This window comes from Haemorhous mexicanus, chromosome 7, assembly GCF_027477595.1.
Source record: "Haemorhous mexicanus isolate bHaeMex1 chromosome 7, bHaeMex1.pri, whole genome shotgun sequence".
NCBI classification, from domain to species: Eukaryota; Metazoa; Chordata; class Aves; order Passeriformes; family Fringillidae; genus Haemorhous; species Haemorhous mexicanus.
In genome coordinates this window covers 22,208,961-22,227,291 of record NC_082347.1, presented here as the reverse complement: position 1 = coordinate 22,227,291, position 18,331 = coordinate 22,208,961, and the positions used below count along the sequence as shown (strand labels likewise).

The following is an 18,331-nucleotide window of genomic DNA, read 5'->3' as shown; positions in this document are numbered from 1 at the left end:
GGAAGCTAACAAATCCCATCTATTTTCTGAGCTTGGCTGAGGGGTACCGGCAGTACCTCTACTGTAGATACTCCATTCACCATCAGCACATGTGCTGCAGCAAGTGAAGCTTTCAAGTAACCTGACATTTCTCTAAATCTGTTCCCCCCCGAGGAGCTGTGTGCCACCCCTTTGGAAATAGCTGAAGGGAGAGAACAGAATGAGTTGTCCTCTCTTTACTGTGAAAGCAAAGGGCAATTGTTCTGTATCTACATGCATGCATCCCCACCCACCATCCTCAGCTGGCATAGCCTGTGACAGCAGAGATGATGTGAAAACAGGTTGCAGCTGCAAAGAACAATATTCAGCATCTTCAGTGGGCTTGCAGAGTTTCCACTGAACACTGGTATGGCCACAGTACACCTTCAACAGCACTTAATCTATTCAGATTAACTGTACATGCAGTGTGGGCAAGATCACAGTCATGGCTCAGTAACATCCGATAACTGTAGCAGTGAGGGGGTGCCTCTGCTACTAATGCTCCCTCAGACAGCTCTGGGCACCTGTCAAATCCACATCACCTCTAATAACAGGCTCTTTACCTCAAAACTGTGCAATGTGGCCCTAATCTCCACCTGAGTGAAGATATGAGCAGATTGTCACACATTTTTTATCATACCTCCTCTACTTTTTGTCAGGTACAGGTATAACACAAAGCATAAGGGGTACTAATAATTCCAGCACCTTTTCTGAAACACAAAGACCAAATGGAAAAAACATCATAGTTACTACTGTGAACAACTTCATTCTTCTCCATGACAGTGTCAGAACCTTGTCCTTCCCCTATCATTTCAGGAATCACCAAGGTGCGATTCCAGTCTCCACAAAGCATCTCATGCTATCTGAATCTAATCTTAGGGTTAGGCATAACTGTAAAATCTTGGCAGATCTTGTGATCAGAGACAAGAAGTATTCTTTCAATCACAGGCTTCCTGGCTGAGAAAGCCTCCCAAAACAGAGTTCTTTCCCTACCTGAGGGCCTGGGTGTAGTTGAAGAGTGGCGTAACTCCCAAGAACTTCTGGATGTTGTCCATTACAGAGGCAGGGTTGTGTCTCAGCTCCTGACCATCCACAATGAGAAGCTGAAACCAGAACAGTTGCTTTAGCCTCTGCCAGCTTGGGCTGACTGACACCTGTGAACTTCCTCCATCTCTGACTGCCCTGGCCTGTGAGAACAAGCAGCCAAAATCTGTCTGTTCTAGTACAACACTCTGGGGGGATGTGGCCCATTTGCCACCTGCGATAGAGAAGTTATGATAGGGGCCACAAGCACCATATAACAGTACATCATGACAGGCTTTGCTTAATAAAGTTGTCTTTGGCCAAATGCCCTGTAACTAAGCGCTAAGGCCCAGCAGCAGCATGTACAGATTGTCTCTGGAAACCCTTATTTTTTGGATGTCAGCAGCCATTGTGCTAGGTATTCTCCTGTTACGTGTCTCATAGACAATGAACAACATTTGTGCTAATAAATTATCTACTCCAAAGAACAGAATGGAGCAACAGTCACATGAACTGAAGACTGACCTGCAGTAAGAACAAGGAGGTGTGTGTTTGGCTCCATCATTCCTCCAGCAATAACCTCCAGGAATAGTAATGCAATGAGATACAAGCCTAAGAATGCTTTAGAATGCTTTACCATCTCTCTTTTAGTCTTGACAGATCTGTCATGTACAGTTCAGACTCTGCTGCTTTGGCAGAGAATAAGAGACCAAATAGACATTATAAACCTCTGCTGGATTACAGACTGTCTTAAGAATAATCCCAGCAGCAGAAAGAACTTGAAAAAAACATATCCTGACTCACAGTAATCGCATATATATATACAAAGATAGATTAGATAGATAGATAACTTAGTTTAGAAACTTCTTCAGAATTTAGAGACTGAAATAGTCTACACTGTCTACTCATTCGCATTTTTGCAAATTTATACACAAAACACTGAATCCTGACATCTCTGCAGTGAGCTTTCCCTTCAGCAGACAGCTGAACAACATGGGGACTAAAAAGAGGCAGAGTCCACGAGCCTCTCTGTAAAGCAACAAAACCACAGGAAGTGGCTGAAGACCTTCTGGGCCTGAAGAAGGTCCCTGGACTGCAGACTGCCAAGATGAAAGGCAGGGAGTGCTAACACTGCTGTTCATGCTGAAATTCCCAGTACTGTGGAGCATTCTAGGACATCACAGTATCCTTGCACACTCATTTCATTTTACAAATACAATTAAGTGCAAAATTGGAGTATTCAAGCCTGATTCCTTACCCACTCATAACAGGAGAAAGGAAGTAGTGGCTTTGGTTCCAAAAAGACAAGAAAGAAGGTAAAATTACAATTACGGGGGGAGCACATGCTCATGAATCAGTTTGATCCCCTCTCTTCTACACTAAACCTGCAAGGGGCTCCACAAGAAGGTCTCCTACCTGCCCAGAGGGATAGTATGTCAGCCAGCGCTCCAGGTGAGTGGAATACCAGCCGGGGAACAGGCATCGGCTCTGCAGGGTGCGCAGCTCCTGCGGGGCCTGGGGCTTCGCAGAGATCACTTGGTAAAAGGTGTAATTGAGCGCCACAGGGTCATTGTGAGCACGCTGGTGCTGAAAAACACAAGCTGGGTTCAGGAGCAGGAACATGATTCCGCCTTATGCTTCTCAGTGCAGACCCCGATGACTCAGCACAGCCACCCACCAATGCCTCTGTATGTGAATCTGTGCACACCCTGCAGGGAACCCGCCTCCTCTAGGGAAGCATATCCATGGGCTTTCTACCTCCCCCCACCGAAATATCTCTGTGGCCGTTACCCCCAGCCCAGCGCAGGAAGTTACCTGATACCATGAATAGGCTCGGTCAGCAGGGTTGATCAGAACAGTAATAATTTTGGCTCGAGGCAGCAGGGCTGCACCACGTTTTGGTACCACCTCTGTGTCAAAGTAGTTGGCACTCTTCTCAAACATGAAGTCTGTGCTGGCATTGGAGGGAATGGGAAAGAATTCCATGTACCTGCCAAACAGATGGGATGCTGGTGAGCAGCGTGGCCCAACAAGAAAAGGCACAGCGCCACAATGCCCTTACTCCTCTTTAACAGACACAGCTGTAGCAAAATTGCACCTCCCCAGTAATGCAGGGGATGAGCAAAGGAGTGCAGATGTAGCAGAGGCATGACTCAGAAAAGGATGGTGGCACATGACAAAGAAAGTTGAGAAATGATACAAAGGTAAGAAAGTATTTGGCTGAGAGTGTGTTCCCCGAGTCCCTGGGCAGTGGAAGGAAAAACCTGAGGGTAAGGTCCCAGATGCAAGCTTTAGCAGGAAAGCCATTTTGTCCAAGCATAAGGTCAGAATTGTCTGCCTGCCTTGTCACCAACCACTTAAACCTGTCTAAAGCATTTGTCTCTTTGTACCTCAGTCCATAGCAGAGGTGCAGGGTAAAGAGTTCTGCCCTGCCTCACAGGAGCTTGTTGAATGAGTAACATGGAAACTGTAATCTATTTGATTAACAGGGTAAGAGGGTAAGGTGAGCCGGGGACTCTAAAGCTCTGGAACGCTGATGTGTGTGCTCAAATCTAAGCTGTCCAGCAAAAGCAAATTCTGTGTTAAATACAAAGATTCTTTCCTTGCACATGATCAATCCATGCACTCAGATCAATATGGAGGACTTTTCCAGGGGATGCACATAGAAACCTTCACTTTCTAACCTGTCAGCTAGTGCAACTGCTCTGTAGTGGTTGACTTCTGTGAGCTCTGCTCAGGTACTAACCATCTTCCAGTATCTTTTCAAAAGTCCCCTAAATGATTAGAGAAGTCAATCTCCCACAACTCGTAGGGTAAAGAAATCCCAGAATGGCTTTGTGTCACACAGCCATCTCTCAGAGCCACACACAAGGGAGGCCAGTGCCACTGTCAGCCAAAGCTGCTGCTTTGAGTAAGAAACACCTTTAAACTTTCTCTCCCTGGAAACACAGTGGCATAATAGTGCCATGGTGACACCAGAATTTGCCTGCCACGTAAACAGCAAGGTATGCATATGGATACTGGAGTCAGCACAAGGAACACAGTGGTGGTTCTAAGTGTCAAGGCCTGAGAACAATAGCAGGGAGGTTGTCCCCTCCAGTATGTGTTTTAACTCTGAAACCATGAAGAACTTTTTAATGAGAACACTGCTGTCTGTTTTGCATGTCAAAGTAAAAGTAACTTCATGACAGCAGTGCATTCAACAAAGACTTGCTGAATTTTTAAAGCTAAATCATACCTACAGCTGTCCTGGTGAAGAGTCAGTAAAATGAGAAACCACTTTTGCTGCTCTTGGGACTACACAGCTGGGTTACCAGGAAAACAGAAAGCATGCACTGAGCAAAGCAAGGAAAACAGCTGTTCAGAAACAGAGAAGCTGCTAAGGGGGATGAGGCAGACATACAGAGAGACTTGGGAGAAGGCACCATATCACAGAAGAACATGTGTCAGGTCTCTTACCAATCAATTCCTTTGTGATAGTTGGGACCATTAAAAAACTGGATCTCCTCAAAGGTGGATGGACTTGGGAAGTTACTGGTGACAGCTGGATGCATGGTCAAGAAGAAGTGCACAGCTGTTGTGCCTGCAACAGGAACCAGTTAACGGGACCTGGGTCACACAATGCTTTGGCTAAATTAAAAGCTTACCTACACTGCAAGAAACAGTTTCCAGATGGGCACACTCCTCTCCTTTGTAGCTGACCAACCCCATAACTCATGCAGGTTACAACAGCAGTGACACCAAGCACTGCTCAGGCAAGTTCAATCCACATTTTAACTCATGCAGCTGATTTGAATTGCCTCCTTTGCAAGACATCTGCCACCCACATCAGCTACTTCCATGCCAGTGGCACAGCCACACCATCATGTGGCAGAACACAAACCTGCCACATAAGAGGTGGCCTGGGCAGGAGGTGTGCTAGGGACAACATTAGTGTCCTGGGGTGAGAGCTCCACCAGAGATGCCTTGTCCTGCTTTTGCTGTAGATGTTTTCCCTTTACCTCACTCTTACTAAGCCACCTGCAACTAGTCTGGGTCATGATACTGGAGGGTTCATGCTGTGCACACACCATCAGAGCTTCTCAGTGACACAGCCAGGGGACAGCAGCTCTCCTGGGACAAGCTTTGTTCCAAGTTCAGGATCACCATTTGCTGTGAATAGTTGGTACTGCTGTTGCACTGCATTACACAGAAAGCCAAGGCTTGAAGACCTGGTCTTAGCTGAAGAGATCTTTCTCTCTTCAGCCTAGAAGGGAACTCATCAGTACAGTATATACAGCTATGTCATTGCCAACCACAATGCCACAGCAATTAAAAGGTGGTGACAGAGATCAGACAAAGGAGTTTCTCTCCCTCCCAATGACAGCGACATGGAGCATGCAGTGGGTACACAGATCTGCAGCAATAAAAGCACTAGGGGACATTCATTGTAATGTTTGCTAAGTGTGTGTGCTTAGTCCTGCTGACAGCCTGTTTGTGACACACTAAGGTCACAGGTTCTCTGAGCTTACAATGAAACCCAAAACAGGTAGGGCAAGCCAAGCACAGTGCCAGGGGGGAAAAGTACTGACAGACTTGCCAGATTTAGGTTAGAACATTATCTGAGATTGTCTGAAACGTCCTCTGTGGCCATTTGGCAGCTTGTGCAAAGGGCATCACAGAGCTACAGCACGGACCTTTCCTGCTCTCTGCAAGAGTGAGATGGAAGCCACCATCTATTTAACAGTATTCACATTACCAGTTTTCTGAGGTCCCACGATGAGGAACTTGGGGAGTCGATCACATGTTTTCTCTTTCGACCAGATATCCTTGTGCCTTTTATCATCACAGGGATTCTGTAGCACAAGTGATGAGATTAAGCATTACCACAGAAGCTAATGGCAAGGGGAGGAAAAGCTGGAAGGGCCAGACCTCTTGGGAAAATGCTATTAGCATATGAATAACACTTCAGAGCCACACTGCTGCTCTGCCAGGCATCAAGTGTTAAGTAAAAACACTGGGGACTATTTTCAAAAGCTCCAGTGACACAGGATCCAAAGTCCCTCTGAGAGTGTTAACCACAGGCCTTGCCCATACTGGACTGGGTCACTGTGACAGCATAGCTCAGCATCTGGGAACTTCTGTTGGCAGACAGACAACTCTATCACCTTCAGTTAATTTCATCTGCTCGTTACCACGCAGAGAGCTGCTGCACTGGGATAAAATGGAACAAGTGTATTTTTATTTAATGAATATGAATTCTGCAGTGTGAAATTACTTTGAGATTAACGACATTAACATGCCTGCAAGCTCCTCCAGCACCAAACAGAGTTCTTGCTTGCACACTTTACATTTCACAGGCAGCTTGCTCTAATACAAACCCTTTAATGACCCAAATGCCTGCAAGCTGGCCCCTGGTCATGTACGACAGTCAATCCCTGTCCCAAAGCTCACACTATGACTGTGTCCTACTGCTCCTACTCCCCATCCCTTCCAGCTGGCCATTTGCCACAGGCAGCCTGGAGCCGCAAAAGTTAAACCTAAAAGCTTTATGCTTTACCCCTCTGCACTCTGGATGAGCAGTCTTGCTACACTTCAGATTTGGGATACACTTCTTACAAAATCATTAGGAGAAGTAAAAGCTGCCTTCTCACCTGCCACAAAGGATTCTTCTCCTGTGGGAAAATTTCAAAGTACTTTTTTGCAAGTTGGACTGGAGGCAATGTTTGCAGGCGAAGGTTGGTCCAGCACTGCACAAACTTGACCAGGCTCTCAAAAGTGTACAGTCCCAGACGGTCATTCCCATAGTTGGACAGGTGTGTCATGAAGATGCTGATCTGAAAATAAAAAAAACATGGGATACTGTAGGTATCAGTAAAATCAGGTAACAGAATTGTTTCTGCCTGGCTTGACTCCATGGTGAGCAAAAAGCTGTTCACAACTCAGACTGCCATGGCTGTCTTGGCTGACAAATGTCCATCTGTCAGGAAACAGTGCTTGGAAGACAAGAAGAAATCAGGAGAAAAGGGGTACAGACCTCTCAGTAATCCCTGGGAATGGTGCAGGGTCATGGTAACTGAACCCTGATCTGTGTCCAGAACAGTTTCAAAATCCCATTCAAGTGGCTCTAGGACATTTAGGTGAACAAGGCTTAGTCAGTAACTCCCTACTAGTCAAAAACCTTGCAAAGCCACTTTCATGGGAAAATAGGGGCTTCCCTTTCCCTCCCCAAGGCACAACCAGGGCAACCTCTTGAGCTGCAGAGTCTGCTACAGCAGGGCAGCAGGCCAGGGAGGGGGCACCACGCTGCAGACCAGGCCACACAGCACAGGGATGGTTGTCACAGGAATCCTTCCTGGGCCCACAGCCCATCAGCTTTCATTCTCTTTGGAGTTGACATCTCAAATGTAAAGGAGCAACTGGCAACTCCCACTTTAAAATATAAACAGGTATGTCTGGGGATCTGAACAGGGACTGCAAAAAGACACTGCCGTAGGATATTGACCTAGAAAGAGACACCAGCAGGTAAGTTTTAGCCTCCAAGAACCTTCAGCACAGGCAGCCCCTGAAAAATGTCCTGCCAAGCTTTAACATCCATGGTCAAAGTGGCATTCAACAGCCATGGCAGCTGCCTCAGCACTGCAGTACTCAGGAGATAGTGCACTATCTCTGTTGTGCCAAGCCATCTCTTCCCTCAAGCTGATACGTTTTCCTCCTGTCAGTTTTTCACTATTTTAACTTTTGGAAAAGAGTGTGAAGGACTCTTGTCAGCTTAACTCTAGTGTGTGGTTTTGGTACATCCCATAGAATTCCGCATCCCAGTAACATGCCCATAACACAACAGCACTTTGCCAGACATAAACCACACCTTGGCTAGAAGTTAGAAAAAGAAAAGCAGAACACTGAGGCCAGTGGAGGAATGGCTGATTTAGCACTCCTTGCCCAGAGTCTGCAAGTGCAGGGAGGGAAAATTACCTCAGTCACAGCAGGGGCACCCACTGCTGTACAGTCCTGGGTTCAACTCTGGTGACACCAGGTAAGGTCAGGAGGCAATGACAGGCTTCCCTGGCAGGCAGCAGGAATGGCTTTCCCACTCACAGTAGGAAAAGAGCAAAATGGGGAAGCAGAAGACAGATGGTCTTGGGTTGAAGACATTTGGTGGCACTGAGGAAGTCTGAATTCAGTTTTCTGCCCAGTGTCACCATAGGCTGGTCTCAGCAAGAGAAGAGGTACTGATAGAAAGTAGCTCTTTGTGCCTGAGCCATTCCCAGGACCATATGAAACAAATCTAATTCTGTCCATAAGGTGCTCGCAACCCAGCATCTTTGGATAGGCAACAGAAAACCCTGGTAGGACTCAGGGACACATGGAAAGTAAGGGGAGATCAAGATTTATCATGTTTGTCTGCCTGGGAATTTTTCACTTCTGCTTCCCTACTGAGCTGACAGAGAGGCCCTGCCAGACAGGCTCTGGCACCTACACTTCAAAGAGCAGCATGTGCTCGGTGCTGTTATGTAAGAAGGATGTGCTAAATACAACACAGAGCAGAGGACAGGAAGATTTGTGTAACTGCAAGGCATGGTGGAAAAAGGATGCATCTCATGTTGTATTTTGCCCCTTTCTGGGAGACATCAGGGAGGTTCTGTGACAGCAAAATATGCCTCATCCCTTTGACTTGCTGGTGAAATATGTAGAGGAAAACATAGCTGGATGAGGAATGTGGCTCACTGGCACAAATCAAATACCGCAGCAGGGAGGACAAAGGAGACCACCTGGAACCCCTTCAAGATTTCCAGAATAAAAAACCAGCCTGCACGTGCTCCAAGTTAGCAACTGTGTCTCAAGACTGACTACATTTGGTAAAATGGCTCACACAGGTAATGCTGCCACCTGCAAACAGTCACAAGCAACTGGATTTGGAAGAAGAAAAGACAAACACAAACCGATGAGCCATTTCCCTGGACTTCTGAGTGTTCAGTCACGGCCTGTAACATGTGCACTGTTTAACAAGGCCTGGCAGCCTGCTCTGCCCCCTCACAGCTACTGCTGCCAGAACAGCTCCAAGCACTACTTCTGACATAAGCTACACTCGAGGGCCATCTCCCTCCCTTCCTCCCATCCACACCCACTGACTCTGCAGACTGACTTGGAAGTAACACCTCCCTCCTCTCCCCTCCCTTCTGCTGTCAGTGTGCTGTGATTTCCCTTTCACACTGAGGAAAGACGAGAGCAAAGACCCCAGAGAGCCTAGCAACAGAAACAGAAGGGTTTGAGCATCCTTTTAATAACAGCAGCCGTGGGCACAGCAGTAACTGGCTGGCGCAGCGTGAGCAGAAGTGTTTGTGAGAAGCAATCAGCCTGTGCCCAGGATCAACAGCTATTCTGACATCAGACCTTGTTCACTAGTCAGAAGATCAAACATCTTCTGTTTGCACTGTGGAGTTGATCACACACATACAGGCTTGGAGACTCCCCCACGTCACTTAATGGGAGCTGGAAGCACCAGAAAGGACTGGAAGAGCCTGGTCCAAGTCTGCTACGGATCACTGCTGGGGCTGCAGAGCTGGCCAGCTTTCTATCAGGCCCCTGAGATGGCTCTATCAGCCAGGGGAGGAATGCAAGGTCTGAGTCACTGTGCAAACACCAGAAGAGCTTAGAGCACAGCACTCTGCTCTGACACAGAGAAATGCTACACTGCCAAAAGGAAGCTGACTTGTAAACATGGGAAGCATCCAAAGGTGCCTGAAAGAGTTTTAAGTCACCACAAAGAGCCAACAGTAAATCTGGCAAGTAAGCTCATCCTGTACCAGAACACAATTTTCCTAAATTGTTTTTGGATCACGGATTACTGCCAGCTGCTTTGACCATCGCATCTTATCAGTAAATTTTAATGGGTAGCTCTAGACACTATGTTTCTATTAATTCTTTGGCAGGGCCTCCTAGATCAGTAAAGATCTCTGGATTACAGCCTAGCAACTGGTTTTCCTGGAGAAACCTATAGCCTTTACTTTCACAGAGGCTCTTTCTGCATGCTTCAAGATTTGACAATTACAGATTGGAGCAAGGTGCAATTCACCCAGCATATGGGAACACAAGCCCAGAAGAGAAATGGTCAAGAGAAAAAAGCAGTTTCTTTCCATCTGACTGATCACTCCATACTTAAAGCAAAGAACAACCTCCTCCTTACTCCAGACTTTTATCAAGCAGGAAGGTTTGGTTGCGATCTGTCTCAGGCAATAGGGACAGAAGGCTGGCTTCCAGACCTGAAAGTATAAACTCCTACAGCTTTTTAGCTGGGGCTGTCATAGACCCACAGCTGCTGCAGATCCTACACAAGCCGCAGCTGATCACAGGCTAACCTTCAGTAACACCAGGCCTGTTTGTCAACTACAGCCTGTCTGCCTGGTGCACCCAGAGCACACTGTGAAGGTTTTTTCACTATCAGTTCTACTAAACACTAGAAAAAGCAAGAGACAAAGATAAAAATAAGATCACTGATGGAAAAAGGTTGATTTTCTGATTTGCTGGTCTTCTACAGCCCTGACCAAAAGTGGCTAAAGCTGCATATTCAACCCTGCAATCAAGGTGCAAAAGAAAGAGGGAATGAAAGAAAACATCATGGTGAACAGAGCCACTGGTGTTCCATGAAAAAATCCCACAAACAAGTACTCAAGGACTGGCACTGGTAGCCAAGGGTTCCCCCCTAGGAAACCAGCCAGAACCAACACACTTTCTTCCATATCTGCCTGCACGGCTCCTTGTCCATACTCAGGCACTGGTGGAAAAGATGTATAAAGGAGATGGAAGGTGGTAGAAATGTGGAAGTCATGAGAAGAGATTAAACATTATTATATTCAGGAGTAACTACAAAGATAGACATTTTTAAATGATTGTCTAAACTTTTCAAGGCAATAGCTATTCAGAGAAATGGAGGACAAGCAGCTGTGGGTCAAATCAGCTTTAGTAAGAAAAAATTCAGGTAAGAACTGAGAAAGTTACTGCATGAACAAAAAGAGCAGCATATCTTCCTGCTGCAGCCAACAAGCAGAAATAGGAGGGAGTGTGATCTGTGATTGGAAAGGGCTAACAAACTTCATCTCTTGATTCTACCCATTCAGAATTTTCTAAAAATGACCAGGTTTTTTTGTGTCTCTTGCCTCCTAGTACACCCTCCCAGCCTCAGCGGGAAGTGAGAAACTCATGTGATTTACTGTCCACGGCTCTAAGAAGGGACTGCAGGGTATTGAAGGTCCTACATTTGCTTAGTGGCTTAATAAAACTGTCAAGTATTGAAAGAAAAGGAAACACCTCTGTTAGACCCATATCTCACAAAAAGCCTTAGTGTAACAGCTACATCACTAAGACAGAACACAGAAATAATTTCAAGTGTTTGCATACTGAAAGAAAGGGGAGAATAATGAAAGCCCAGCAAAAGCAACTCTTGTGAACAGAACTCATCAGTAAGCCAGGAAGAACCAGAAGGCAGAAGATGAGCATGGAGCAGAAGGAGCCAAGGCACATCTCACTTGTGATTCATGAAGACAGAGCAGCCCAGGTAACACCCCCTGTGCTGTGGCCCATGGTCAGCATGTCACCCTGGCTGGTTTCTGTCTGCTCAGTGTTGCAGCTCTTGACACAATACTGATGCTCCCTTGGCAGCGTGTAAAGCAAAGCACCATTAACCAGCAAGTACCTCCTTGGACCTCCATTTCACATCTCAGCAAAACACTGGAGAGACCCACACTGTGATGGGGGTGACACTCAATCTCCAACAGGATCTAGTCCTTTCCCATATCAAGCAGTGGGACAGCTGTGCACAAACTCCCCTTTCAGATGAACTTACTGGGTTCAGAAGCACTGTCAGGAAGAGTTCACCACCACGAATGCTCTTGTCCAACTCCTTTGAGCCACCAGGATATTCATTATAGAAGATAGTGTGAGTAAAAAGACCACAGGTCTGTCGAGGGAGAACCTGGCAATATCAGAAAAAAGCAAAGTTAGACAAGAGGAAGATGCAGCACCATCTGTGTGAGAATGAGTCAAAGCAGCACTTTAGGGATCAATATAAGCAGTAAGGGGTGTAAGTGACATAGGTGCAGAGGACTCTTGCTATTCCTCTCAACCACTTAACTCATCACACTGCGAACAAGCCACTGGGATGTCCATTTAGTCTGGATGGGCTTGGTTTTGCTCTCCATTCAGTACTGACCCCTGAATTGTTCTGAGAAACACAGAACTGACCTTAGCCCAGTTTTTCTTCTTTGCCTCACTTATTGATTTTGGAAACACTGGTGACATTAAGATTAATGTCTCTGATGCAGGTCATGAGAAGACCATTCCCTGGGCAGGCAAGTGGGCTCTGCCGTGCTCACCATGATTCCATTATGGATGAATCCACGCCGGTACCGGGCAGGCCGTAGGTGTGGGTATTCCTCTGTGCTCGTTACTTGGATGCTCCAAACAGATTTCCATGCCTCATAGAGCTGTGTGTGGACAGGATAAACCCCAGAATGATGGGGGGCTACAGCATAGCCCAGGTCTGTGGGAATCCCATGCTCCTGGAAGCAGAATATACAGCTTGATAATTCGGTATTTAACGAACACTCTTAATAAGGATCATATTTAGCAACAGCATCCAAGTTGGAGCAAGATGACAGAGGAACATGAAAACTCTCTGGATTGGGAAACCTGAAATACTGCTCATACTTCTTGCTTTATGCATCTGTAGAAATAGAAGGGTGATTCTGTACGAACAAGGACGTTCAGCACTGGTAACAGCTGCTGTAAGAATGGTCTTGTAGCTTGCAGCTGTGACAGATCAGATTAATTCAGAACCCTCAGGTCAGGCTCCCTGGTTACTACAAACTAATCAATGCTGTTAAGTGACACATCTCACTTCCACAATGCCTAGATGTGAGTCACTAGAGAAGGAGAACAAAATTTCCTTAACTGATATAGAGAAAAGGAAGATGACTGGGATCTGTATTGTCTCTAGCAATTCAAAGAAAAGCAGACAATGAGCAAGAGGCTATTGCAGGTGAAGATATGGGGCCTGGAACTACATTAAAATGACAGGAAATTTCTGAATTTCTTGGGTTTTAATTCTACTAAATGGTTCTTCTAACAATATCAATGATGACAGCTCTGCCCTGGTGGTGTATAATAAAAGAAGAGCTCCTAAATGAAGCAATAACCTTTTCTGACTGCTAGCCTGTTTTATGTTAAATATGTGTAATTGTGTTCTGTGCTTTGTCTCTCTTTGCAAAAGACTGCATTGTTATTTAACCAGGAAAAGGAGGAGCCTAAATTGTTTCTATAATGCTGTGACTGTGCTCTGCATTCATGATCATTCGTAATCTATGTGTGTCACAGGAACACAAGACAGCAGCCTGTTATTCCCAAGGGGATTACCATCAAAAGAACCAAACTAGAGGTGAAGAGGACATTTCTTTTCAGTGAAACATGTATGCTATATTCAACTCGGAGCTGTAAGAACTAAACAGACATTGTTCCATCAATGCAGGATGTTCAAGGCTTCCCCCTCCTCTGCCAAAACCCAGGGAATTTCCTCTGTGCTTCCTAGTTAAGTAACTTCCTTTGACATTGTCTGGAAGGCCAGAAGAAGGGCTGTTAGCAGACAGAACATTTTATACTAACGACCAGGTGACTTCCTTACAGAACCACACTAAAAAAGGATGGAAAAGGAAATGTTTGCTCACTGCCAGAGTTTGTAAATTAATTGCATTTGGATGGCAATGTGACAGGTTCACACCTCAGGAAACAAGAGGCTTGGGATTTGCACCCCGGAATGTAGCAGAGCTGCCTGAGGCCACGCAGGTGCTGGGAAACATTTCCCATGGAACAGGCAAGCATGTGAATGGTGTTTCTTGCCTCAAGACAGCAGGAGCTACACATCAATTTGACTTCCAGAACTGCCTTACTTAAATGCAGCTGAAATACCAGACTAGTATTTGGGTTCCCTGCGGTCCAAACAGCTATTCCAAGAGAAAAATGTTTAAGGATTAGCACCGTAAATAAATAAACTGCATGCTCCCTACCACAGCAAACTGCTTGTTCAGCTTCATCTGCTCAGCCAACACAGTGACATTGTGGAAAAGATGAGGCTGCATGTGACTCCACATGTGAGGGAACCACCAGAACTCTTTCCTGTGCTTGAGCAGCATGTCATCCCCTTCATCTTCCTCATCTGTACCTATAGAAAGCAGAAAAGGAAGTCCAAAATCAAAAGGCAGAAGAGGGGCTCAATGTTTAAAAGCAGTGGCTAATCCCCTTCCAACAGTCATGCTCTCTCTACTGCATTACACATGACACACACCCCAAGGTGGGGGCTGTATGCAGGTGCTGAGACAAAGGAGTGTCAGGGGCTTACCTGTGTGGTAGAATTTCCCTGAGAAGCCCAGGTTGAAGGTGAAATTTGGGACTAAAGTTCTCAGCTTATTCTGAGTGCTCAGTAAAGCCTGTTTGAAGAAAAGGAAAAAATAAATGTTCATATTCATATTTTTTCCTCTGCGTGTCTTTGTGTTCTACTGGTGCCCAATTGAGTCTGAAGAGGTATCACAGGAGATGGGGCTTAGGCATTGTTTCCCTTGGAGTGGAGCAGAGCAGATAAGTGCTCCTCATACATGGCCTTTACTGGAGTGTAGTTCTGCAGTACTAAATGATGCCTCTTTAAAACCACGGTCAGGTCATGCTCTCCACTTCAATGTGAGGGACCCAGAGTGTCTGTCCTAAGGCAAAAGGACAATAAATCTCACTTGAAAGCAATTGATTCTTTACACTTTACAGGTTCAGCCTCAATGCTCCCTTCCTCACCCATCTTGGCTGGGACTTTGCTAATGAAACTCTGCCCCTTCTCAGTCTACGTGCCAGTGAAAAGGAGGATGGGGCAGCCTATGGTACACAGATGAAGGAAAAGAAGTCAATATCACGAACAGTAGCTAAGTGATCCAAAGGGAGGAGGCTTTTCTTTAGAGAGGAAAGGTGGATTCTTGGAACTACCTATGCAATGAGTCCTGCCACAGCAGAGATGTTTCCCTGAAAGTGCCAAAATTTTGTAGCAGAAAAAGTTTCCTGGATTCTGGGAAGAAAATCTGGGAAAGCCAACATTCACAATCCTCGCATCTCCGACAGGTTCTCTCATGCTCACTCGCGATTACTTGAAATGTCCAAAGTCACTGCTTTAACCAAAGGGAAGGTGCCTTGTGCCAGAAACCTCAGGGGCCAGTAGGGTACAGAGTAAGACAGCACACAGCCTTAACAGATAAAACCAAACTAAAAACCAATCCCCAGAGGCTCAATGTGTCACAGACAAGTAGGACACAAACTAATTCTAGTCAAATTTCTTCTGCTGGAAAACAATAAAAAGAGAGCAGCTGTGAGATGAACACTGCTGCTACCTGTGTGCTTTGGGGAAATGTCACTGGTGCATCTCCCTGCGGGAGAATTCCCAATCAAACAGGGGATGGCAGGAGGGCTGTTGGCAGGTGACAGACTCGGTCCTTGTCTGGGCTATTTAGATTTTAATAGCTTTTCTCAGAAAGTAATGGATCCGTGGCTGCACCAAGGTGAAGGTGATGACCTTTCAACAGCAGACTTCAGTTGGATGAAATCACACAGGAAACACGGAACATAACTCCGGGGAAAGCACACAGACCTACCAAACCATGTAGGGAAGATGGGCAGATCTTCCTAGATCAGCTGCCCTTCCCCGGGCCCAAGGAGCAGAACACAGCACCGCAAGGTGCCCTCACATAGCTCACACTCCATAGGCACTGACAGTTTCACTGTCTGTTCCTCATTCCCACATCCACACAACACTGACACCAAATGCAGCCTGGGACAAATGTCAAAGATTTCAGCTTTTCCATGGCCACTTACCTACCACATCTTTACCTCAGTCCCCACCCAAGAACAGTAATTTGATAAATGCAAGGCACCTGACATCTCCAGAACCTATCACAAATACAGGCAGTGCTTTTAAAAAGTGACATGCCAGCAAAACTGATGGCTGAAGCCTACTTTGCAGTACAAGACCCAGAGCAGGCAATGGGAAGTCAAGTTCCCTTTATGTAGCCCAGCAAGACACTGGGACTCACCCCACACATCAGGGAGCACTGACCAAGAGCTGTGCATCTCTCCTTGGAAAAACATCTGTCTGTCCAGATGATAGTCTACAAGATCACTTTAAATTTGGGACCAGCACCTTGAACACATCACCCAGTAATTCAGACAGGAAAGTGCCACTTTCTTTTCTTTCTCCAGAGCTGTCCCAAGTCCCAGCGTTTCCCTCTGCTGCCCTGAAAGGCACATTCAGTTCCCCAAGCTTGAGTAGGAAAGTGGTGGGAGGAAAGACAGCGGTTAAGAGGCTTAGCATTCCTCTGCACAGAAAAGAGATTTAAAGCCTGGCTGGGGTTACCATGACAACACATCTGTCTGAGAATAAATCCCAAAAAGCCCTTCTCCAGCAGGCTGCAATCCTTTGTGTCTGGGGAGGGAACAGGGAGGAACTATGGGGGCCCCAGAAATTCAGAGACTACAAGTCCTATGGAGTCCTGCTTTCTGGCAAGTTTATTGCTAATCGTGTGCCATCCCTCTGCTGATGCGGGGTCCTTATCACAGTCACAGCTGTGAGGTGGCACAGCACAGGTTTGAAGAAATGTCTTTCCCCTGAACAGGATAAAGGACACTAAGGTGCCAATATGCGAACATTTGTTTCAACACATTATGCATTCCATGTTCCCTGGTTTCACATTGGTTCCAAGAGGTCTATAAGCTGTAGTAAGGTGTAATAATGCAGGTGTGGGAACAGGCTGGAAGATGGCACTTCTCTCTTCACTCTCTTTCATAAAGTAAGATGAATATGATAGTACTAACCATACCGAACAGGTGATTCAAGTGGTATTTCTTTTGTAGCCATAATGTGCTCTAAGACTCAAACAAAAGGCAATCAAGAGTTGTGGAGCAGGCTATCCCTAAAGAGAGAAAACAGCCAGCCAGATGTGAACAGATCTTCATTTGCATATTTAAGAAGTTCAGTTGCTCATATGGTATAAGAGACTAGCTATGTATGAGAGAGCTAGCATTTAAGCTATCTCCCGCCTCTAAAAGGCAGACTTTATTCTCCTAGAAAACTGCCCCTCCATCCATCCATGTATCTCTTTTTATCTGTTTTTATATTTTATTGTTGTACTTTATTTCAGAAAGCCTTCCAAGACACAAGCTTGCCCACTAACTAGCCAGAAAGGCCCCTGCCCCAGCTATGCTCCCTGCTAAAGCTCTGTAAGGCTCACCCCAGCAAGGCACTAATGGGATCCCCAAAGAGATTCCCAGCTGGCCACAGGAATTCTTAAGCCACGTCAAGGCCAGACTGCTCCACGCTTGTCACAGTCTATCAGAGCATTCACTGTCATGCACAACCTGTATTTTTGGTGGCCTTTAGTACTTAACTGTGGCAGTCATGCTGCAGGCCCAAGTGACAGAATGCCACAGTCCAAGGCACATTTCTGGACACAATGGTAAAAATGTCTAAGCTTCACTCTGATGTTAATACCCATCATTTTAAAAATGGCTTTTTAATAATATCAAATTACAATAAGTATTTATTTCTAAGCAAATGTTAGGGGGAAACCATTTAAAATTGTGCCTTTTGTTGCAGTACATTAAAAATCTGTATCTCACTGCAAATATTTCCTCAACAGTCACTACAAGCTCTTGATGTCATCCAGGGAAAATAAAATCTCTCCTGATTCTAGGAGTGAGGAAGAAATCACAGCCCTCTGACTGTACTGGGAGCTTCTTTAGAGCCAAATAATTTTCTAAGATAAAAGGGTGACCTTGACATTGGAGTAACACAGGGCTAAATCTTAGTGCAACTTTGCTTTTTAAGCTAAGAAATTTTTAACTTCCAGAAGTGTTTGCAGAGAATTTAGTTGTTCTACACAAACCCTAAATGTTACCTATCTCAGCCCCCTCTAACAAGAGGCAAAAGAAAATAGGTAAATAAGGCTGAGAGTCAGATGCTCAGAAAAGAAGAAAACATGACTCTAAGAAAACAGTACATGGGCAAATAAGAGAAAGAGATGATAAAAAATGGAGGAAGAAAGCTGGGTGCTTTTGCAGCCTCTTCTCAATGCTCATGCAAACCATACTAGGAACATGTGGCAGAAACACGGTCTTGGCAGACACTGCCCTGGGCAGCACACTCTTGAGAGGAGTTCCTGCAGTTTTCTTACCAGCCAGCAGTAGTACTGGCAGAGCTCAAAACAACAGTGGCAAAAAACGAAGCTCTCGT

At 45.7% G+C, this 18,331-nt stretch overlaps 1 protein-coding gene across 6 annotated transcripts in view; it reads right to left on the bottom strand.

Annotated features, from left to right (window-relative positions):
- NDST2 (N-deacetylase and N-sulfotransferase 2) overlaps positions 1-18,331 on the bottom strand; it is a 125,707-nt gene that overhangs the window by 2,508 nt on the left and 104,868 nt on the right. For all 6 annotated transcript variants that reach the window (XM_059851362.1, XM_059851366.1, XM_059851364.1 and 3 more), the window contains 10 exons: positions 14,411-14,498; positions 14,079-14,233; positions 12,393-12,578; positions 11,864-11,992; positions 6,675-6,857; positions 5,780-5,876; positions 4,501-4,624; positions 2,857-3,031; positions 2,458-2,628; positions 1,012-1,121 (listed from right to left, as the gene is read on the bottom strand). In XM_059851362.1, the coding sequence (XP_059707345.1) occupies positions 1,012-1,121; positions 2,458-2,628; positions 2,857-3,031; positions 4,501-4,624; positions 5,780-5,876; positions 6,675-6,857; positions 11,864-11,992; positions 12,393-12,578; positions 14,079-14,233; positions 14,411-14,498 (1,418 nt within the window). The remainder of the gene's footprint in view (positions 1-1,011; positions 1,122-2,457; positions 2,629-2,856; positions 3,032-4,500; positions 4,625-5,779; positions 5,877-6,674; positions 6,858-11,863; positions 11,993-12,392; positions 12,579-14,078; positions 14,234-14,410; positions 14,499-18,331) is intronic.